General features: G+C 37.6%; 1 protein-coding gene across 1 annotated transcript in view; it reads right to left on the reverse strand.

Annotated features, from left to right (window-relative positions):
• Positions 1-19,129, reverse strand: part of PRIM2 (DNA primase subunit 2) — a 351,568-nt gene that overhangs the window by 40,382 nt on the left and 292,057 nt on the right. Inside the window, 1 exon segment of the mRNA XM_078155303.1 lies at positions 3,166-3,292. Coding sequence (XP_078011429.1) covers positions 3,166-3,292 — 127 coding nt within the window.

Below are 19,129 nucleotides of genomic sequence, written 5' to 3' on the forward strand. Positions count from 1 at the left end.
AGGAGATTAAAAACAAGCAATGCTGGACCAACCTCATTTTGTTTTTCAATAAAGGATATTGAACTGATACACTGGGAAATTCTTTAGCTATGGTGTCTCTTCAATCAATCAATCAATAAACATTTATTAAGCACTTACTATGTGCTAGGCACTATGATGAGAACTTCATCAAGGTATCTGAGAAAGCTTCTCATTCTATTTTGGTGAGTACCAATGGCAAGACGTGAGCTGGATGAAAGCACAATCTGACAGATTACATGCCAGCTAAGCATGTGTATCCAAAATTGTTGAAAATTACAACAGCATAGAGTTCTCTCATGTAGTATAAATACATAGCCCTTGGTTCCTGTTCCATTCATCATTTTTTATAAATGACTTAAAGGCATAGAATGCATGCCTGTCAAAACTTGCACATGATACAAAGATGAAAGAGATAGTTTACATTCTGGATGGAAGAATCGATATTTAAAAACATCTTTATAGGCTAGATTTATGAAACAAAACAAGCAAGATGAAATTTAACAGGGATAAAAAGCAGAGCCATGAGTGTTTAAAGCAACTACATAATTACAGGATGGAGAAACGAAGAAGTTTATGTGAAAAAAAGACACAGGGGGTTTTATTTGACCATAAGCTCAATAACAGGTAATTAACTAACTATGGCAATGTTGCTAATAAAGTCCATGCATTTAGTTACATTAATAGAAATATACTGTAGCAGAGATAATAGGACCCGTATACTCTGCATTAGTCAGATCACAACTAATGTGTTGGGTTCAATTCAGGGTACTACATTTTAAGACAGATTTTACTTAAATGAATTTACCTTCAGACCAGGATTGTGAAGGGTCTGAAAACGATCTCATATAAGGAACAGCTGCAGGAATTGGCAATGTTTAGTTCAGAAAAGAAAAAGATTTGTGGGGAATTTAATACCTGCTTTCAAATACCTAAAGGGTTACGTAAGAATAAGAAGGTGGATTTTAGTGTGTGTAAGGAGGATTCTGTTATTCTTTTTAGAGAATATGTCTCAGGATCCATGGCCAAAATAGTTACTATTTCTCACGGTCATGGTTTTTAAACATCACCAAGCTTACGCAATGAGATATAGGGATGACATAATGTACGGCTGCACTGTGCTAGGTCATGACAATATCGCTAAAGTTAACCTGTGAACTTAATGTTGGTAAATTGTCTTCTTTGTCTGTTGCCCCATAAATCAAGTGGGCACTGGTCAGTGAGTGCGGAATCCATTTTGGGATTTGGGTAATTCACAGAGGAATGCATGTACGTGCCTTGATCAACCCCCATCAAGTCTTGGGGGGAATCTGTGTCTGCCTCAACTAGTTCCCAATGAAGCTTATGGGATGAGGAACTATACTATTCTCGCCCACTCCTGCGAGAAGTGTGATTAGGGAATGTTGTAGGAGTTGGTACTCCCATTATCAGCAATTCTCTTAAGAACACTAGACTAGAATAAAGTAAGCTTATTTAACCCCTCCAAAGCTATGTTTCTGTCTGACTGGATCAAAAGTGAACCTGTGCTCTAACAGGTGTTCTAAACTGTTAGTGTTAGGAACCCTCCTGTGTTCTCCTGCCCAACAAATAGTGTCACCTGTGTGTTTATTTGTGAAACAGGTTGTCATACGGGAGTATTAGGCTGGTCCTATGTAGCTCAAAAGAGCAAAAGTAGGTCTAATATATGGAAATTAAAGAGAGATATATTTCTGCTCAGGTTAGGTAAGAACTTTGTAACAATTACAGTTGTCCATAAATAGAATGGGACATCCTATAAAGTATCCAGCTTCCTATCTCACAAAAAGGATTCAAGTAGAGTTTGAATGTTTCTGAGAAGAAGCCTGCTTTGAGTGGGCAGTCTGGCTAGATGACCTCTTGCCATTCAAACCATGAAGAAGAAGGGGTGGGAGCAGATGACTTGTAAGGTACCTTCCATTTCTAACACTGTCACCTTATGATTTGATGAAAACAGTGGAGGTCCACAATGTAGAATTATGACATCTATCTCGACATCAATTACAAAGGAATGACAAGCATGGAAGGCAGAACTGAGAGTAAATCAAAAATCCTCTGGGCAGTCCACATATATGTGCCCAAGACCCTACACTGTCTCTGGGGTTTTACTCCAAAAGACCACCAGGACCTCACTTAGGGAGCTTTCATTCTGATTTTGGCTTTGTTATTTGGTTTTATATCCCATAGCAGAGCAGAAGCAGGAAATTAAAAGGCTGCAAGAAGTAGAAACATTGACAGCAGCAAAACAGTTGTCAATGATCATACCTGTGGGTATTACTTGTAGAATACGCAATTAATATTCATAAGCATGACTAAAGGAAAGTTTAGATATGTAAGATTATCATTTAGACATATAAGATCACATAGACTGTAAGGGAAATTTAGATTATACCCTGATTAATCAGATGGTGAGTAAATTTGTAACATACTTTACAAAGATTTCCATCAAAAATGGTTAGAATAAAACTGCCTGGGGCCCATAAAGGGCTTTTCAGTGGAAAATTCACTTATGTATGTAATATTTCATTATCCAAGAACAGACAGTAACTTTACTCATCTCTATAACAAATATTTGAAACTTAGATTAGGGAAAAAAATCATAGATCACAAAATCTATAGATGAGAGTTTCTCTTTTAAAAAATAAATTTGGAGTGATTTATAAATAGGAGTCACTTAAATTTCTCAATTAATCGAGGCTTGTTAATTAGATCACAATCATGAGAACAAGATGCACATTATTCCTGAGGGATGACTCTTCTGAAAATTAAACAGCAATGTTTTTTCTGACAGTTTCAAGGCAAAGCTTAGAAAACCTTTGGCGTCTGTCTTTTGAGACATCCTAACAGACTAAGAGAAAGAGACAAAACAGCTAGTGAATGGAGAAAGAGAGCACCAAAAAGCCTAGTCCTACACAGACAGAAATACAATTGAATGGCTTTCTCTTGCCTGACCTAGTTTGGTAATAGGACAAATCAACAGAAGAGTAACAGAGCCCTCCCCTGACACTGATGAGTAACATAAGCCACAAACCAGTTCTTGCGAGTAGTGCAGGAAGCCATTACACGTCTTCAGTTTCCTGGGGAGTCCTTGAGTTCCTACCCATTACAAACATGTCAGGTATAAGCACTCACCGTGATAATCCCCTTGGCTCGGTGGATTGGTTAGTATAATCTTCATGCAGCTGAACGGTGTGTAGTCTGTTCTCTTGCCTTCCTTACCATAGCTATGGCGGATGTTGTAAGCATAGCCTTTGTCAAACTGAAAAGGAGACAGTGGAATGTAAATAGATATTGTACTAGGGATATCAGCCTTAGGCTGGATAGGCCACTATAGCAAGAAGGAAGAAAATGTCAATTAGAATTATGAGTTATTGAACAAAATGAGATTACCCAGAGCAAATAAACAATATCAAAGATAGGTACATACCTGTTTTTCTTGAGCAAACCCAAGATTTCTCTGTTGTAGGGAGTACCTGATAAAGAGCTCCTTCTAACACTGCAGATGAACACCTGCTCAGCTACTTGGAGCATTAGAGCTGCCAGTGGCACTGAGATGTTAAGTAATTTCCCAGGGTCATACAGCAGTTATGTGTCAGGGGTAAGACTCAAACCCAGGTCTCACTGAGATTCTGAGGCTAGTTGTCTATCTTCCATATTGGAGGTGTCAAACACACAGCAGTCAGTGGATCCACCCCAGTGCTACCTTAAAATGTAACTAGGAAATATCTAATAAAATTAATAAAAATGCAATCGAACATAAATAATGTTGATATATATTATTCTAAGTATATATGAGGTCCACAGGGAATCTAGCATGCAGCTTAGTGGCTCCTGTTTCTATTTGAGTTTGACACCAATGCTCTTGGCCATGCTACCTCTCTACATTTCGGAAAACTCATTTGGGTATTATTGGTCATTTGTTGAAGAGGAAACATGATGTAGAGGATAAAGCACTGGATCTGGAATCAGGAAAACCTAATTTTTAGCTGTGTAACCCTGGAAAAGTCATCTAACCTCTCTAAGCCTCAGTTTATCTGTAAAATGGATATAATAATAGCACCTAAATCACTGTTGTTTGGAGTAACAAATGAGACAACATATGTAAAGAACTTTGCAAACCTTAAAGTATTATGTAAATGTAGGTTATTATTAGTAGTAATAATAATGATGACAGTAACAACAATTAGCATGATATCTGGCCACTCCCTGAGGTCAAGAAATATGGCACAATAGATTACATCAGTGTAGTTATAGTAGGCTATAGCCTGGATTCTTCTCTTCTCCCTCTACACTACTTTACTTGGGGATCTCATCAGCATCTCTGGATTTAATTACCATCTCTATGTTGATGATTCTCAGATCTTTCTATCCTGCCCCAAATTCTTAGCTGACCTCCAATTCATTTCTCTACCTGCCTTTCTCACATCTCAAATTAGATGTCCAGTAAACATCTTAAACTCAACATATCTAAAACTGAATTCATTATCTTTCCTGCTAAGCCATCTCTCTCTTCATTATTATCACTATTACTATAGACGGCAATGCCATCCTCCCAGTCTCTTAGGCTCACAACCAAGAAGTCACCTTGGATTCCTCATTATCTCTCATTCCCCACCCCGTATCCAATCTTTTCATGAGGTCTGCCAATTTCACCTTTGCTACATCTCCTGAATAAGTCCCCTTCTCTTTTCTGACACTGTCACCACTCTACTGCAGGCCCTCATCACCTCATGCTGGTGCACCTGCTGCCTCAAGTTTCTCCCCTCTCTAATCCATCCTTCATTCAGCTACTGCCATGGGTTTCCTAAAGTGCAGATCTGATCATGTCATCCCACTACCTAATAAACTCCAGTGGCTCCATTCTGGTTCCAAGAAAAAAAAATTCTCTGTTTGGCGATCAAAGTCTTTCACAACGTAGCCCTCTCCTATCTTCCTAATCTTAAATCTTACTCTCTGATATGTATGCTTGGATCCAGTGACACAGGCTTCTCAGATGTTCAATGCACAAGACATTCCATCTCTCAGTTCTTAGGCATTTTCTCTGGCTGCCCCTCATCCTTAGAATGCTCTCCTCCTCCACTCCAACTACTGACCTCTCTGGCATTCTTTAAGTCACAATGAAAAACCTATCTATTAACAGAAGCCTTCCCAAATACCTCAATTTTAGTGCCTTCCCTCTGTCAATTATTTTCTATTTATCTTATAGATAGCTTGCTTTGTATATATTTGTTCGAATGTGGTCTTCCCTATCAGACTGTAATCCCCTTGAAGGTAGGGACTGTTTTTGCTTCTTTTTGTATCCCCAGCACTTAGCACAATGCCTAGAACATTACAGGCATTTAATAAATGTATATTGATTGAGGTATAGGAACTATCTTCACTCAAAAGAATGAAACTTCTTGGATTTTTAAATTTGAGAAAGCAATTGTTTCTTTAAAACATTTGTACCCTTCTCATTTGAACCTATTAATAAGGAAGTTGTATACTCTCTTAAAAAGCGCTTAGTTTGATTGCAAAAGTATTTGGCTTCCAAACCATTTGGATCCTGGAAAAAGATAACTCCATTATTCTGCCTCCATCTCACAGTTTCTCAAGTCAGAAAGGCAATGCCAGTATCAGAAATAACCAAGAAGATATAGCAATGGGATGCTAAGTATATCTTCTAACTGCTGGTACCATTCCATTTGGTTATAGCAGTCAATACCTCATGTATCTTTCTACAGAAGTTTCTCCTAATGCTATACATTCGATGCTGGTAAAAATCCTGCAGGAAATATTTCCTCAGTAGGGGCTGAAACCCAGGCTACAGAACATTCTTTTCTCAGAAAGCACCTGAGTTTGGGGGGATGGGTACTCTATATCTAAGTCTGGCAACTGGCAACTAGCAATTTCAGAAGCAATCAGAAGTATAAACTGAGGGACTGAACCTTTCCATCAAGGACAGGCTCATATGCTAGCTGGGAAACTCAGTATCAATGTGACCTTGAGCAAGCTATACAAGCTCTCTGGGTCTCATTCTTCTCATTTCTAAAATAAGGGCAACAAGGGGACTAAACAAGATGATCTCTAACGTCCTTTCCAACTCTAAATCTATGATCCTATCAGCCACAACACTAATAGCATAGTAGAAATAAATGGGAAAATAGGGTTCGTTCAGGCAGGTAAGTGATGCAGTGGATAGAGTGCTGGGCCTAGAATCAGGAAAACTCAACTTCCTAAGCTCAAAACTGGCCTCAGACGCTTGCTAGCTGTGTGACTCTGGGTAAATCACTTAACCCTGTTTGCCTCAGTTTCCTCACCTGTAAAATGAGTTGGAGAAGGAAATGGAAAATCATTCCAGTATCTTTGCGAAGAAAACCTCAGATGGGGTCACACAGAGTCAGACATGACTGAAAAATGACTGAACAAAAAGATTAGTTTATGATTTTCAAACTGTTTATAAACTACCTTTCTGAAGCACACCTTTGTGTCATGGGAGGCATACTAGAATCGCCATTTTTTTCACTCTACTTTTATACTTCCATCATGGGCTCCTTGTTCTTCCTATAGATACCCTGTGATTTCTAATCCTTTCAACTGCAGAATCATTAGAAACTTAAACCCAAATATGAGCTATGAAGGATCTCAAAAGATCCTAATCCACATTTTGTATGAGATTTTCCTAGATGCAGAGGGGTCAGAAGATCAAAGCAATAAAAATTTCCAAGGGCAAAAGCTTCAAGCTTTTGACTATAACAATGCATGTGAAAAGAAGATATGGAGTTACAATTATGAAATTCTTCCATGGCTGCTTTTGTTTAACTTTGATAATGAAAGCTCTGGAGAGATAAGAAGCTTGTTTTTGTTATGTATTGCATTCAACAAAATGTTTGCAAATAATCCTATCATTATGAATAATAAGTGTAAACAACAGTGAGGCTGGTCCTAATTTTGTCATGAAAAATTTGTATAATGAAAAGAGCTAGGTTTGGATTAAGAGACATGGGTGAAAAGCAATGGTGGAGTTAAGATGACAGAATAACAGGAAGAAGCATAGCCAAGCTGTCACCCATAATTCCTCCATATAAATCAAGAAAATGCGCCAGACCAGGAGTGGGGAAGCTGTAGTCTCAAGGCCACTTGTGGCCCTTTGACTGAATCCAAACTTCACAGAATAAACAGGGATTTGTTTGGATTTGGATTTTGGGATCTGACTGCTTATTGTTGTTTACTATGCAGTTGTGGGTCACAGATCCCAGGCTGTCTGAGGAGGGGACCTCTGCCTAGGGGAAGTGTTCTGGGATGAAGAGTGGCTACACATTTTAGACTGTGTACCAAGAAAGGAATAAATTTAGAAACAAGCAGCAGCTGACAGGAGCAGAAAAGGTTCAGGTTCTAGCTTCTAGCCCAGTGTGAAGCCCACAGTGGAGAAACCAACGCAGAAATCCACAAATAAAAGGGAGCATTATGTTGAATCACTCTGAACCAATTTTATTTTTCTGGCTGCCTGATAGTGGCTGAGTCCAACAGCATTTTACTTGAACTCCAACTGGGACAAGCCCACAAGAGTGTTGCTCAGACCCAAATCCAGGTCAAAAAATTGGAGAGATCAAATCAAAATCAAAATCCTCTATTCGGCATTCAAAGCCCTTCATAATCTATTTCCCCTCCCTTTCCAGTCTTCTTATACTTTACACCAATCCTGCACAACATATGGCCCATCACTGCTTGCAGCCTGCCAAAGGATTTCAGGTCACCCTCGAAAAATGTAGGGTTGTCACTGCACACTCTCCTGTTTGTCAAGTGACCCGAGGCAACCAACCACGGTCAGTCTGCCTCTAGTCTAACCTATCAGTAGCTCAAAGAAGTTTAGCCTATTTTAACTTTGGCGCCTACCTATTGCCAAGTTGTACAGGTCCTCTTTCAACCCCTTTACCCCCTATCTGATACTCTTGGATCCAATGACAATGATCTCCTTGCTCTATCTCTACACTCTATCTGACACTCTATCTCGCCCCTGAGCATTTTCTCTTGCTGTCCCCCATAACTGAAATGCTCTCCTTCCTCATTTCCACCTCTTGGCTTCCCTGGCTTCCTGCAAATCCCAATAGAAATCCTATCTTCTACAGGAAACTTTTCTCAATCCCTTTTAATTACAGAAACTTCCCTCTATAAATTATTACTTATTTAACCTGTACAGCTTGTTTATACACATTTGTTCACATGTTGCTTCCTCCATTAAACTGCGAGCTTACTACGGCAGGGTCTATCTTTTCCTTTCTTTGTATCCCTAATACATAGCAGTATCTGGCACATATTAAGCACTTTATAAATGTTTACTGACAGACAGACCACTTTGCTCATACTGAAAGCCTGCAAGCTGGCTATCAGATCACATGGCTAACAAGATAAAGGACAAGACTTTTCTTGGATTCTTATAACCTCTCAAACCTCTCCAAAGGAGAAATTATGCATAAGAGATAAATCAATTTCAGCTATCAGCATGGTCTAGGATATCAAGAACCCAAACAAAGAAAAAAACCAATTGAACTAGGAACAGAGATAAATCTCTAAGACCTAATGCATTCACTCCATACCTCCTCTCCCACTCTATCCACTACACTCCTGGTAGCAGGGCTACAGAAGCTGACACACACACTTACAAAAAAACCTCAACTCTATATCCTAACCTCCCTCTCCATTCTTTCAATGCCATGGAGATTTAAAGGGCAGAAATTTGCTTAGGCTGCCAAAGTAGCACGGCAGCAATCAGTATTGCCACAGAGCTCAGGCAAAAAAAGGGACTAACAGAGAGAATGAGGGCAGGATACATGTGAGTGTGGCTGTGTGGCACCTTCACTAGGCCTGAAGGAAAGAGCCCAGTATTTGGCTGGGACCAGGTCTGACCCCTTAAAAGTCACTTGGGGCATAGACTGAGGTTGTTAAGCTGTAACTTTTTAAAAAAAAATTTTTTTTTGTGCATGGAGGCAATTGAGGTTAAGTGAATTACACAGGGTCACACATCTAGTAAGTGCTTAAGGACACATTTGAACTCAGGTCCTCCTGACTCCAGGGCCAGTGCCCCATCCCCTGTGCCACCTAGCTGCCCCTGTTGAGCTATAAATTGCTTAGCTTAGGAGGAAGCTGAGATGACTTGAGATCCAAGCACCAGAGAAAACACTATCAAATAAGAAAGGAAAGTGAGCAAAAGAAGAAAAGGAGGAAAAAAGGCTGAAGGTACCGATGATCTCAAGAGAAAGAAAATTCAATTAAAGACTTTGAACATAAAGAGATAAACCAATAGTGAAGCTATTGAGAGCAGAAGGAAATGTGATCTCCAGATCAGGTAAAAGAGTTCAGGCCTCTATGAATAAATTTTTCCAGAAAAAGGAAAATTAATCAACACCTAAATAGGCAGAAGAGCTTGTGGAGTCTCAACAGCGCATGAGACTACAACTGAATATTTCTGAGTGGTTGAAAAGAGAAATTAGAATTGTGAAAGCAGATTGCTGACTTGACTAAGCACCCACTGTGTCCAAAGCACTTGAGGGTAACAGCAGCAGTACTATTTATTAAAACTATCTGCAAAGTTGCTTCTACCAAAAAAATAATCAGGATTGTATAATTAAAGAATAGGAATATTATCACTTTGTGATTATATGCAAAGGTGTGTACTAGAAAGAGCACGGGAAACCTGGGCTCCAGTCTGATGCCTACTATTTAACTATTTATTTGACCTTAGGTCATTTTTCTTACTCTCAATTTTTTAATCTGTAAAATGGCTATAATAATTCTTGCCTGGCTCGTTTCACAAAATAGGGTTGCCATGAAGACCAAATGAAATCATGTCTGTAAAAGCAATTAAAAGTTTTAAAGAGAAATAAAAGCATATCGCACAGCTGTCATCACCACATTGCCATATACACTAACGGAAAGAAGTCAAGAAATGACTATTATGGAATGCAGGGAAATATTACAATTTCTTTTTCAGAGTATGTATCTTTAATTTACATTTGAATATGATGTTCCAGGAGTTAACTGCAAGTAAACTAATGAAGCCATATTATAAAGATTCCAAGCAGGAACCTGTTCCATTTACTTATTCTAATCTATCCTGAACACCTCCAGGGCCAGGAATTAACAGCTCTCTCCAGAGTTCTAAGCACCAGCCTAAACAGATTTTACTTTTCTTAAAATTTCCCTGGGCCACAATTATGCCTTTCCACTTTCAAGAAATACTTTGTTATATGCAAAGTAGAAGTAAGCAGAGCATAAAAGTCAGCAAAATAAGTAATTAATTATAACAGAAGGATCAAACTATCTCCCTAAACTCCAAAAAACTAGATAATCAATTGAGCTATAACCTCTGTTCCAGGTATTGTGCTAAGCAATGGGGATATAGATACAAAAGCTGGATATTCCCTGCCTTCAAGGAGCTTATATCCTCCCAACGTGAGAGACAAGAACATGCACAGATAACTATAGGACATATAAAAAGCAGATAGAGAATTTCTTTCTTAGGATGAAGACTTCTCTAGGTACTGAGGATAAAACTGAAAGCAAGCTCTGCATATGTAATACAATTGAATAATCCATTCAGGATAATCCACAGCTACAATTAAGGTGAGTTTGTGACAAATATTATTTTGACATTTGCAACTCTGATATCCTGACCTCCATAGCCAAATTCCCAACTGTTTTCCAGAAGTATCCACCTAGATATGCCACTGGCACGTCACACTCAGCATGTCTAAAAATGAACTCAACAAAAGCTGCTCCTCCTCCTAACCCACACCTCAGAATTATATCTGATGCTTGCCTCTCCCTCATGCTCTATGCAGTCCTCCCCATAGCTAATCAAGTCCTTTCGATTCTGTTACATTTTTCAGCTCTGTCTCCTCCTTTACAATCCAATTGCCACTACTCTAGTTCTGGCCCTCATTACCTAATGCCTGAATTAATTCACTTCTAGTTGGTCTTCCTGCCTTCAGTCTTCCCCCAACCCATCCAACCCAGCCAGATATTCCTAATAAATAAATCTGACTAAGTTCCTCTCCCTGCTTAAAAACCACCAGCAGCTTCCGACTGTTGAATGAATAAAGTATAATCTCCTGCATCATTGCATTAAAGGCCATTCAACCTGCTGTATAGTACAAAATGTCCTTGAAAGTTGAGAAGCGTGGGTTCAAATGCTGCCTCTGCCACCTTCTAATTCCCTGACCAACAGCAGGTCATGTAGCCTCACTGAGTCTTGCTTTCTTAATCTGTAAAATGGAGATAATTATTTCTTTAGTGACTTGCTAAGGTTGGTACGAGATCATAATGTAAAGTGCTTTTTGATTCCAGTGACAGAAATGGGTTAGCGTTCTTCTTGATCTTCGACGTTCTAGCCACTCTGTGAGATTCATTTGTCCACGTGTGAAGAGGGCCTCTTGCCCCTTCTCCTTACCACGTCTTCTTTCTGACATGGTATCCATCCCACAGTTCTACCTTTAGAGATCCTTCCTTCCAAGGCCTGATCCAGGTACCGCTGATTTGATTTTATAAAGCTTTCCCTAATCTCCCAAATGAGATTTGTTGTTGTTGCTGGTCAGTCATTTCAGTTGTGTCCGACTCTTTGTGACCTTATTTGGGGTTTTCTTGGCATAGATACTGGAGTGCTATGCCATTTCCTTCTCCACCTCATTTTACAGATGAGGAAACTGAGGCAAACAGTGACTTGCCCAGGGTCACACAGCTAGTGTCTGAAGCCACATTTGAACTCATGTCTTTTTGACTCCAGGCCTAGCGCTCTATCTACTGTGCTCCCTAACTGCCCCCCAAACTAGAAGTTCTATCTCATTAATTTCTCACACTACCCTATCTGTACCTCTCTTATGCTTTAATCATATTAAAAACCTGAATTATAACTATCCATCTATTTGCCTTTTCCATTTTACTAGAATGCAGACCCTTTGAAGACAGGAATTATTTTCTTGTTTCATCTTTGTACCTCCAGCATCTAGCACTATGCAATGCACATAGTAAGAACTTACTAAATGTTTGCTCAATTACACTGAATTGAGTCAGTGTGTATCCAACACCATGCCACTACTTTGCCAGTAGGCAACATATTTGCATTTTAACTTGGACCTTCAATGCCTTACCCTGAAGGAGGGACTAATGGAAATTTCAGAAACTATATGCAGCAAGCTAGTCTTTTAGCAAATTCTGCTTTATTCAGACATGAATGCTATATTCATTGACATGATAATGAAGCAAAATTTCCTAAAATTTCAAAAAGAATCTGCCAATTTCTGAAGTGGAAAATCAGCAGTCCTCCATTCATCATAGTGGAAGCAATTTACTGAATTATGTCGTACTAGCCTGAAAGACTAAATGCAAACTTTACAAAGTAGGCCATTTAAATCCCTCCTCACTGTTTGGAAAAGATCCAACCTAACACAAAGATCACTGAGAGACAACAGTAGCAGATGGACTGATGGGGGATGCTCTAATTTAAGATGAGTTGGCTCGCTCTGAACAAACAGGTCTTTTGACTTCCCATGAACAAAGGAGGCAAACTGCAAACATCAACTATCATGGAAAATGGTGACTGCAGACATGCGATAAAAGACCATCCACCCACGTAACTATCATTGTCGCAGGGACTGCCAACCTCATGGTGGGATTTTTTTTCCCCCAGCTTATTCACAGGGCTTAGAAAAAGCAGATACAAAAACATCATTTTGAAATAAGAACAATAGATATTTACTACCGTTGACTTCTGTTAGATGTTTCATCTCATGTATCAATTTGGATAGGCTGGGGTTCGTGTATCATACTTTTAAAACATGTTATTTTCCTTTGTTTCCTTATCTGACCTTTTTACCCCATAAAAACTATTTGATAGTAGAAATAAAAGCTCCTTTTAGGATTTCCTCTTCTAGGTAAATGCTGTGTTGCCTGAGTTTCAGTAATAGGACGTGGTAATAGTTCACTTAGCTACTTTGCGCAATTTGTAAACTAATAAATTAATAATAACATGAACTGAATTTAAAGCAAACCTAATGCAATTCTAGAAGGGGAAAAAAACCCTTACAAATGATTCAAGTTTTAAGAAGTAGCACTACAACAAGGGAAGGCTCACTGGCTCCAGTCAGAGGAGCTGGATTCAAATCCTGCCTCTGTTGCTCACTACCAATGTAACCTTGGACAAGGCTCCTAAGATCTTAATTTTCTCATTTGTAAAATGAATGAATTAGATTAGATGGCCTCTGAGGCCTCTTCCAGCTCTACGTCTAGGAACCTGTGATAAGCAATTGGTAATTTTCTCCATTTTTTCTTTAATCTAATTTTTAATTTAACCTAATTTTTCTTTAACTTTCTTTAAGTCTTCAAAATTTGCATTATAACGAGTAAGCCAAGTGATTTCTTTTACTACCCCTGTAAGGAAAAGGGAATAGGGAGAGCATGTAAGATGAGATCAAGAATCAAAAACATGTACAAATTTGTCCATGTGTACAAATAGTATTATTCCAGACAATTTAAAAGAAACAAAAAATGGAAAAAGAAAAACAATTCTTTCTAATGCTTTCTCAAAATCTGTTTGGCAAGATCATGCTATGAAAATTTAAAGAATTCATTTCATGCATCATCCTTTTTTTATTTTTTTTATTTTTTGGTGAGGCAACTGGGGTTAAGTGACTTGCCCAGGGTCACACAGCTAGTAAGTATCAAGTGCCTGAAGCCACATTTGAACTCAGGTCCTCCTGACTCCAAGGCTGGAGCTCTATCTACTATGCCACCTAGCTGCCCCAAAAGGTAAATACTGAGGGTTAGGCATATCTTTTGCCTCATCCTTTTAAAAAGAAGAGTCTTCATTCCTTTATTGATTGATTGATTGCTTTTTTTGGTGAGGCAATTGGGGTTAAGTGACTTGCCCAGGGTCACACAGCTAGTAAGTGTTTGGTCTGAGGCCGGATTTGAACTCAGGTCCTCCTGACTCCAAAGCCAGAGCTCTATCCACTGTACCACCTATATGCCCCAAGTGTCTTCATTCTTTTAAGAACTATACTATTCAGATTGTGTGTCTGTATATATACACATATATACATACACACACACACATAGAGTTCATGTATTAATCCTGAGGAAACTCAACCATTTGGCATCGTAAATGGACTGAAGACTTCTAATTCATAAGTCAGATGTAAAATGAACTAGTTAAGTTGCTAAAACTTACAAACTGCACAAACTAAGGTGCTATTCAGATCCCTCATCATGATATAGTTGACACAACCTTCTCAAAGCCATATAACTAGGATGCTTCAAGTACAAGATCACAATACAGGCTTAAAGATAGGGTGTCTGTGTGGCTCTCTGTCTAGCTTTGCTGGAGTAGACAGAGATTCATTAACAGAAGGTTGGTTACAATATGCGGTTTCTTTGGAACTATATGGCAATGCATGACCAGGTTGTGATTTCTTCCAGTGAGAGTACCTACATGGACAAAATTTTGCATTTTTTTTTCTTAAGTACTGATGAATATTTGGGTACCTAACCAAAAGGATGGCTTAGGAAAACTACAATCAAATCCAAATGTTACTCATGCTAAATAGATCATATCTCTAATAGGGCTCAATTAACAAGTCCATAAACCATCTTCAGGGCAGAGACTTCAAATATGCAGTAATAATTCCTGTTCTTTCTCTGAACTAAATGCTAGCAAAGGCCAAAGTGCCTGGAGAGGTGGTCTCATTTTTAAAAATATGAAATTAACTAAATGATAAATCTAATCTGAACCTAGTCTAAAGGGTTAGCTGACTTTTCCAAATCTCAACTAACTAGTGGAAGTATAGGAACTATAAATAAATTTCTGATTTTCTTCTGGTGTTTTACTTACTAGGGAGACAGCATGGGACAGACAAGGAACTCTTCGATTTAGAGTCAGGACACCTAGGTTCAAATCCCATCTCCGCTACTCACTATGTGATACTGGGCAAGTTATTTATGTTCTCTGGGACTCTGTTTCCTCAGTTGTGTTGGGACTATATGATGTCTTTGTTGCCCTAACTATATGGTTTTATTAAAGCTGCCTCATAAATTCCTGGTCATGGGTAGAGTGGGAAAATGTATATAACCCAGAAAAATTTAACTAGATGGGGAAAAAAAAGTGCCCCATCCTGGCAAAGGAATCAAGTCTAATTCATTATGATAACCTAGACTATACGTATTGTGTTCATTCAGATTAAAGCATAATTGGGAAATGTTTAATAAAATAAGTGAAAATATAATACAACACAAACAATGTTCATTTGTGCTTTTCTAGTTCAATATTCAGACCAAAGGGATATGTTTCTATTTGACAATATTGACCTAGACTATTTAACAAAACAATCAAGCAATGATATAAGACACATAAGTATAAATCTGAAATTATAGGTAAGGACTGTTATTTCTTTTCCAAAGATTACTATCTGGGGCAGCTAGGTGGCTCAGTGGATAGAGCACTGGCCCTGGATTCAGGAGGACCTGAGTTCAAATCCAGCCTCAGACACATAACACTTACTAGCTGTGTGACCCTGGGCAAGTCACTTAACCCCATTGCCTAGCCAAAAACAAAAACAAACAAAGATTACTATCAACACCTTTCTGGAGTAAGAATTCCATAGTATCCACAAATAAATAAAAGATAAATACATAGCATTATTGTCAGGGGCTAATTAAAAATTAAACATTCAATGACACATCAGTTCCTTTCTTCTCTCTCTCCTCTTTTGAATAAGGAAGAATCAGACAGTATAAACGTAAATGTGTATCTATTTATCTAAAGGAGTTGGTCACTCCTGACCTTATGTTAAGTATTTAAGGAGGCAGAAACTTTGGTCCACAGAGCTTGATAGAATCTACTTTTATGACTTAGACCCTATTTTCAATTTGCTTAGGAACAAAAGGTTATGTGTGCTTGTGTGTGTGTATGTGTGTGTAACTTACATCTATAAATGATTTCTTCCATATTTTAGAATAAGTCAACCTGATTCACTGTTACAAAATGTAAGTTTTGTAACACTGTACTGCCAGACTGTATTAGATCCTAATGAGGCAGCCTATATGAAGTGTAAAATGATGAATCGTCTTTTGTGACAGAGTTGCTTTAAAAGTAACCAAAAACCAAAACAAAATAAAATAAAACAACTCCCCTAGGAGGTTGCCATTTTGGATCCAGTGATTTCCATGAAATCTTAAAGATAAAAATTGTTCTTTTGAAGTTTTTTCTTCTTTGTACCACTCACTTCTCATCTGCACTATATCCAGTCAAATCTTCCATACAAATGCCAAACTGACTGTCACTCCTCTGCTCCTGACCAAGTGTGAACTCTTTTTGTTTGGCTTTTAAAGACCTTGGCAATCTGGCTCTGGTCTACTTTTCCGGACCTATTGCAAATCATTCTCCTTCACACATACTCTACATTCCAGCCGAACTGGTTGGTTTGCTGATCCCTATAAATGATATTCCTTTTCTGTTCCTTTTCAAAGGCTATATTCCATGACTGGAATGCTCTTCCCTCCTAATCTCTGCCTTGTTGAGTCCCTAGCTTACCACTTAACTCAAATGCTACCTCCTACAGAAAATGTATCCTGATTCCTCTAGTTGCTAATACCTTCCCATTGGAAATCCCTTTGCATATATCTTGTTTATACAAAGTATGCACATCACTTCCCTTCTCCACCCTGAAACCTGTAAAATATAAGCTACTTGAAGGCAGAGACTGTTTTGGTTGTCTGCATATCATCAATGCCTTCCACAGTACTTACCATACAGTAGGCACCTAATAAATGCTTGTTCCATGAATTCATGAACCTGGGTCATGATAAAATAAGTTCTATAGCTGAAAGCTGGATGTATCAAGTTTCAGTAATCGCTAAGTAAAAGGAAGGATCCAATATGATGGAGTACATAGCTACCCCCATAAGGTGTTTTTTTTCTCTCTCTCTATTTTAAGAATAATATACTTTGTATCAAGAAAGTCAACACTGGTTTAAGAATGACTTTGAGTGAGTAAGTTATTTTTGTCTATTATAAATATCCAAATTAACTATAAAGGACATATGAAGATGCTATCTGCATCCAGAGAAAGAACTGATAAATAGAAGTACGGATAGAATCATTTTACACACACACACACACACACACACACACACACACACACACACACACACACACACCCCTATACCTATTTGTGTCTAATGGTAGCCATCTCTAGGATAGGAGAGGGGAGAAGGAAGGAAAAAAAAAGAAAAAAGAAATTTACATGATAATTCTGTTGTATATTTAAAAGGAATAGCAAGTTGTACATAGCAGATTTGCAGTTTCACATGCAAACATCTTTTTTATTGTACTTTTATTGAAATGCTTGTTTTATTCCATAAATTAAAAATAGAAAATTTAAAGTTAATTTAAGGTCAACTTCAATACATACAAGTGGTTCATATCAAAACTCAAAGCACCCTGACTACTTTGCTGGTAATATAAGGGGAAATTTTGATATTTGCCTTGCATTCTTTTCCTCTATTATTGTTAGCTCTTACCTACATAATCGCCACAAATGCATTATTTGATACAAAAGTGTCAGCAGATAAATAGCCATAAAAAACATCAGAATGGTAATTAAATAGACTTGACTGCCTAGAAATATCTAACTGCCTACTTTTTTTTCCTTTTTAGTGCTATTGATGCTACTCACAGATATCCTACATAATTGCTTCACACCACTAATGGGTTGATGTACCTTGTGAATTCTGATACAGGACCAGAACTAAAGCTTCAAAAGAAAAACTGTTGGCATGTGTAGACTTCTGTAACCAACTCTAAATGAATTAGATCATCGATTATGTTTCCAGTAATACAGGAAGTAGGATCTTCCAATAAAGGGACAACTAACTTCATGGCTTCAGGTTAATTTATTCTTCTAAAGTATAGACTAATTCATGATCACTCAAAATAGAAGTGGGTTCATTGTGTCATTTGAACTGCTGAGTCAAATATACATTGGGAACATGCTAATAGAGAAAATATCACGACCGTAACCCATTAAAGTGGCCCATTTTTTCCCAAAGCCATCCTTATCTTCCTGAAGCATCCCTTACATTATCAAATGCCAGAATCTATTCTAAATGGCATACATGTGATCTTCTCTTTTGTGAAGAGATCTTTGTTGCTAATGTAAAAAATTATAGTAAATTCATGTTACTATGTTCTTTTTATATTTTTAATCCAATCATATGCTAATAGCACTCCAATTGACAGCAACTTCACTTGTGATATTTTTGGTATCTCTGAAAAAGAATGTATTGTTGTGAAAGTCAGGTCAGAACAATAGTCTTAGGAGAATAATCTGTTCACTGAATAAAAATAATTTTGATTATTTACCTCTATGGCAAAGAAACAAATTCTGAGTCCACACATAGTTACCCTTAACTACACAAAATAAAACAACACTGCAAAATGAATAAAACTGAAAATTACAAAGTTATTCTTTACATTTGTATAAAAGCTTTTTGATAAAGAACTGAAATCACTCTGTAATCATTATCTCATTTGTCATAATATTTCTCAGGTATGTTTCATTATTTTATTATTTATAATATTAATATATAGTATGCGATTATATATTTTATATGTTATATGATAAAATTACATATTATATTTCATCATATTATCATATAATAGACTATTTATGACATTTATCATATTATCATTTTTCATATTTAGTGATAGAGAAACCAAACAATAAAGAAGTGAATTCACCAATGTCATATGGCTACCCAGTAGCCAAACAAATTAGAATTTGGGTCTCCTAACCACCTACCTTCTGTTACTAGGTCACAACAGTCCTCAATTGTTGACCACAGAACTTTTGTTAACATACTAGAAATGGCAAACTAGAGATTACATGTGATTTGTAGTGTGGTTGGCTCTATATTTACTTCTCGTTCCATTTTTATTTTAACAGATAAAAAAAAACCAGAAAGGGTTTAATAACATTTCCCAGGTCATCGCTAACAGCCATTCTGATCTGGAGGCTAGATTCTATTTTGGTTTTATTGTTTACTAAGCATTACATTAAAATGGCTA

This window comes from Phascolarctos cinereus, unplaced genomic scaffold (genome assembly GCF_003287225.1).
Source record: "Phascolarctos cinereus isolate Bilbo 61053 unplaced genomic scaffold, phaCin_HiC Scaffold_5;HRSCAF=322, whole genome shotgun sequence".
Taxonomy (NCBI): domain Eukaryota; kingdom Metazoa; phylum Chordata; class Mammalia; order Diprotodontia; family Phascolarctidae; genus Phascolarctos; species Phascolarctos cinereus.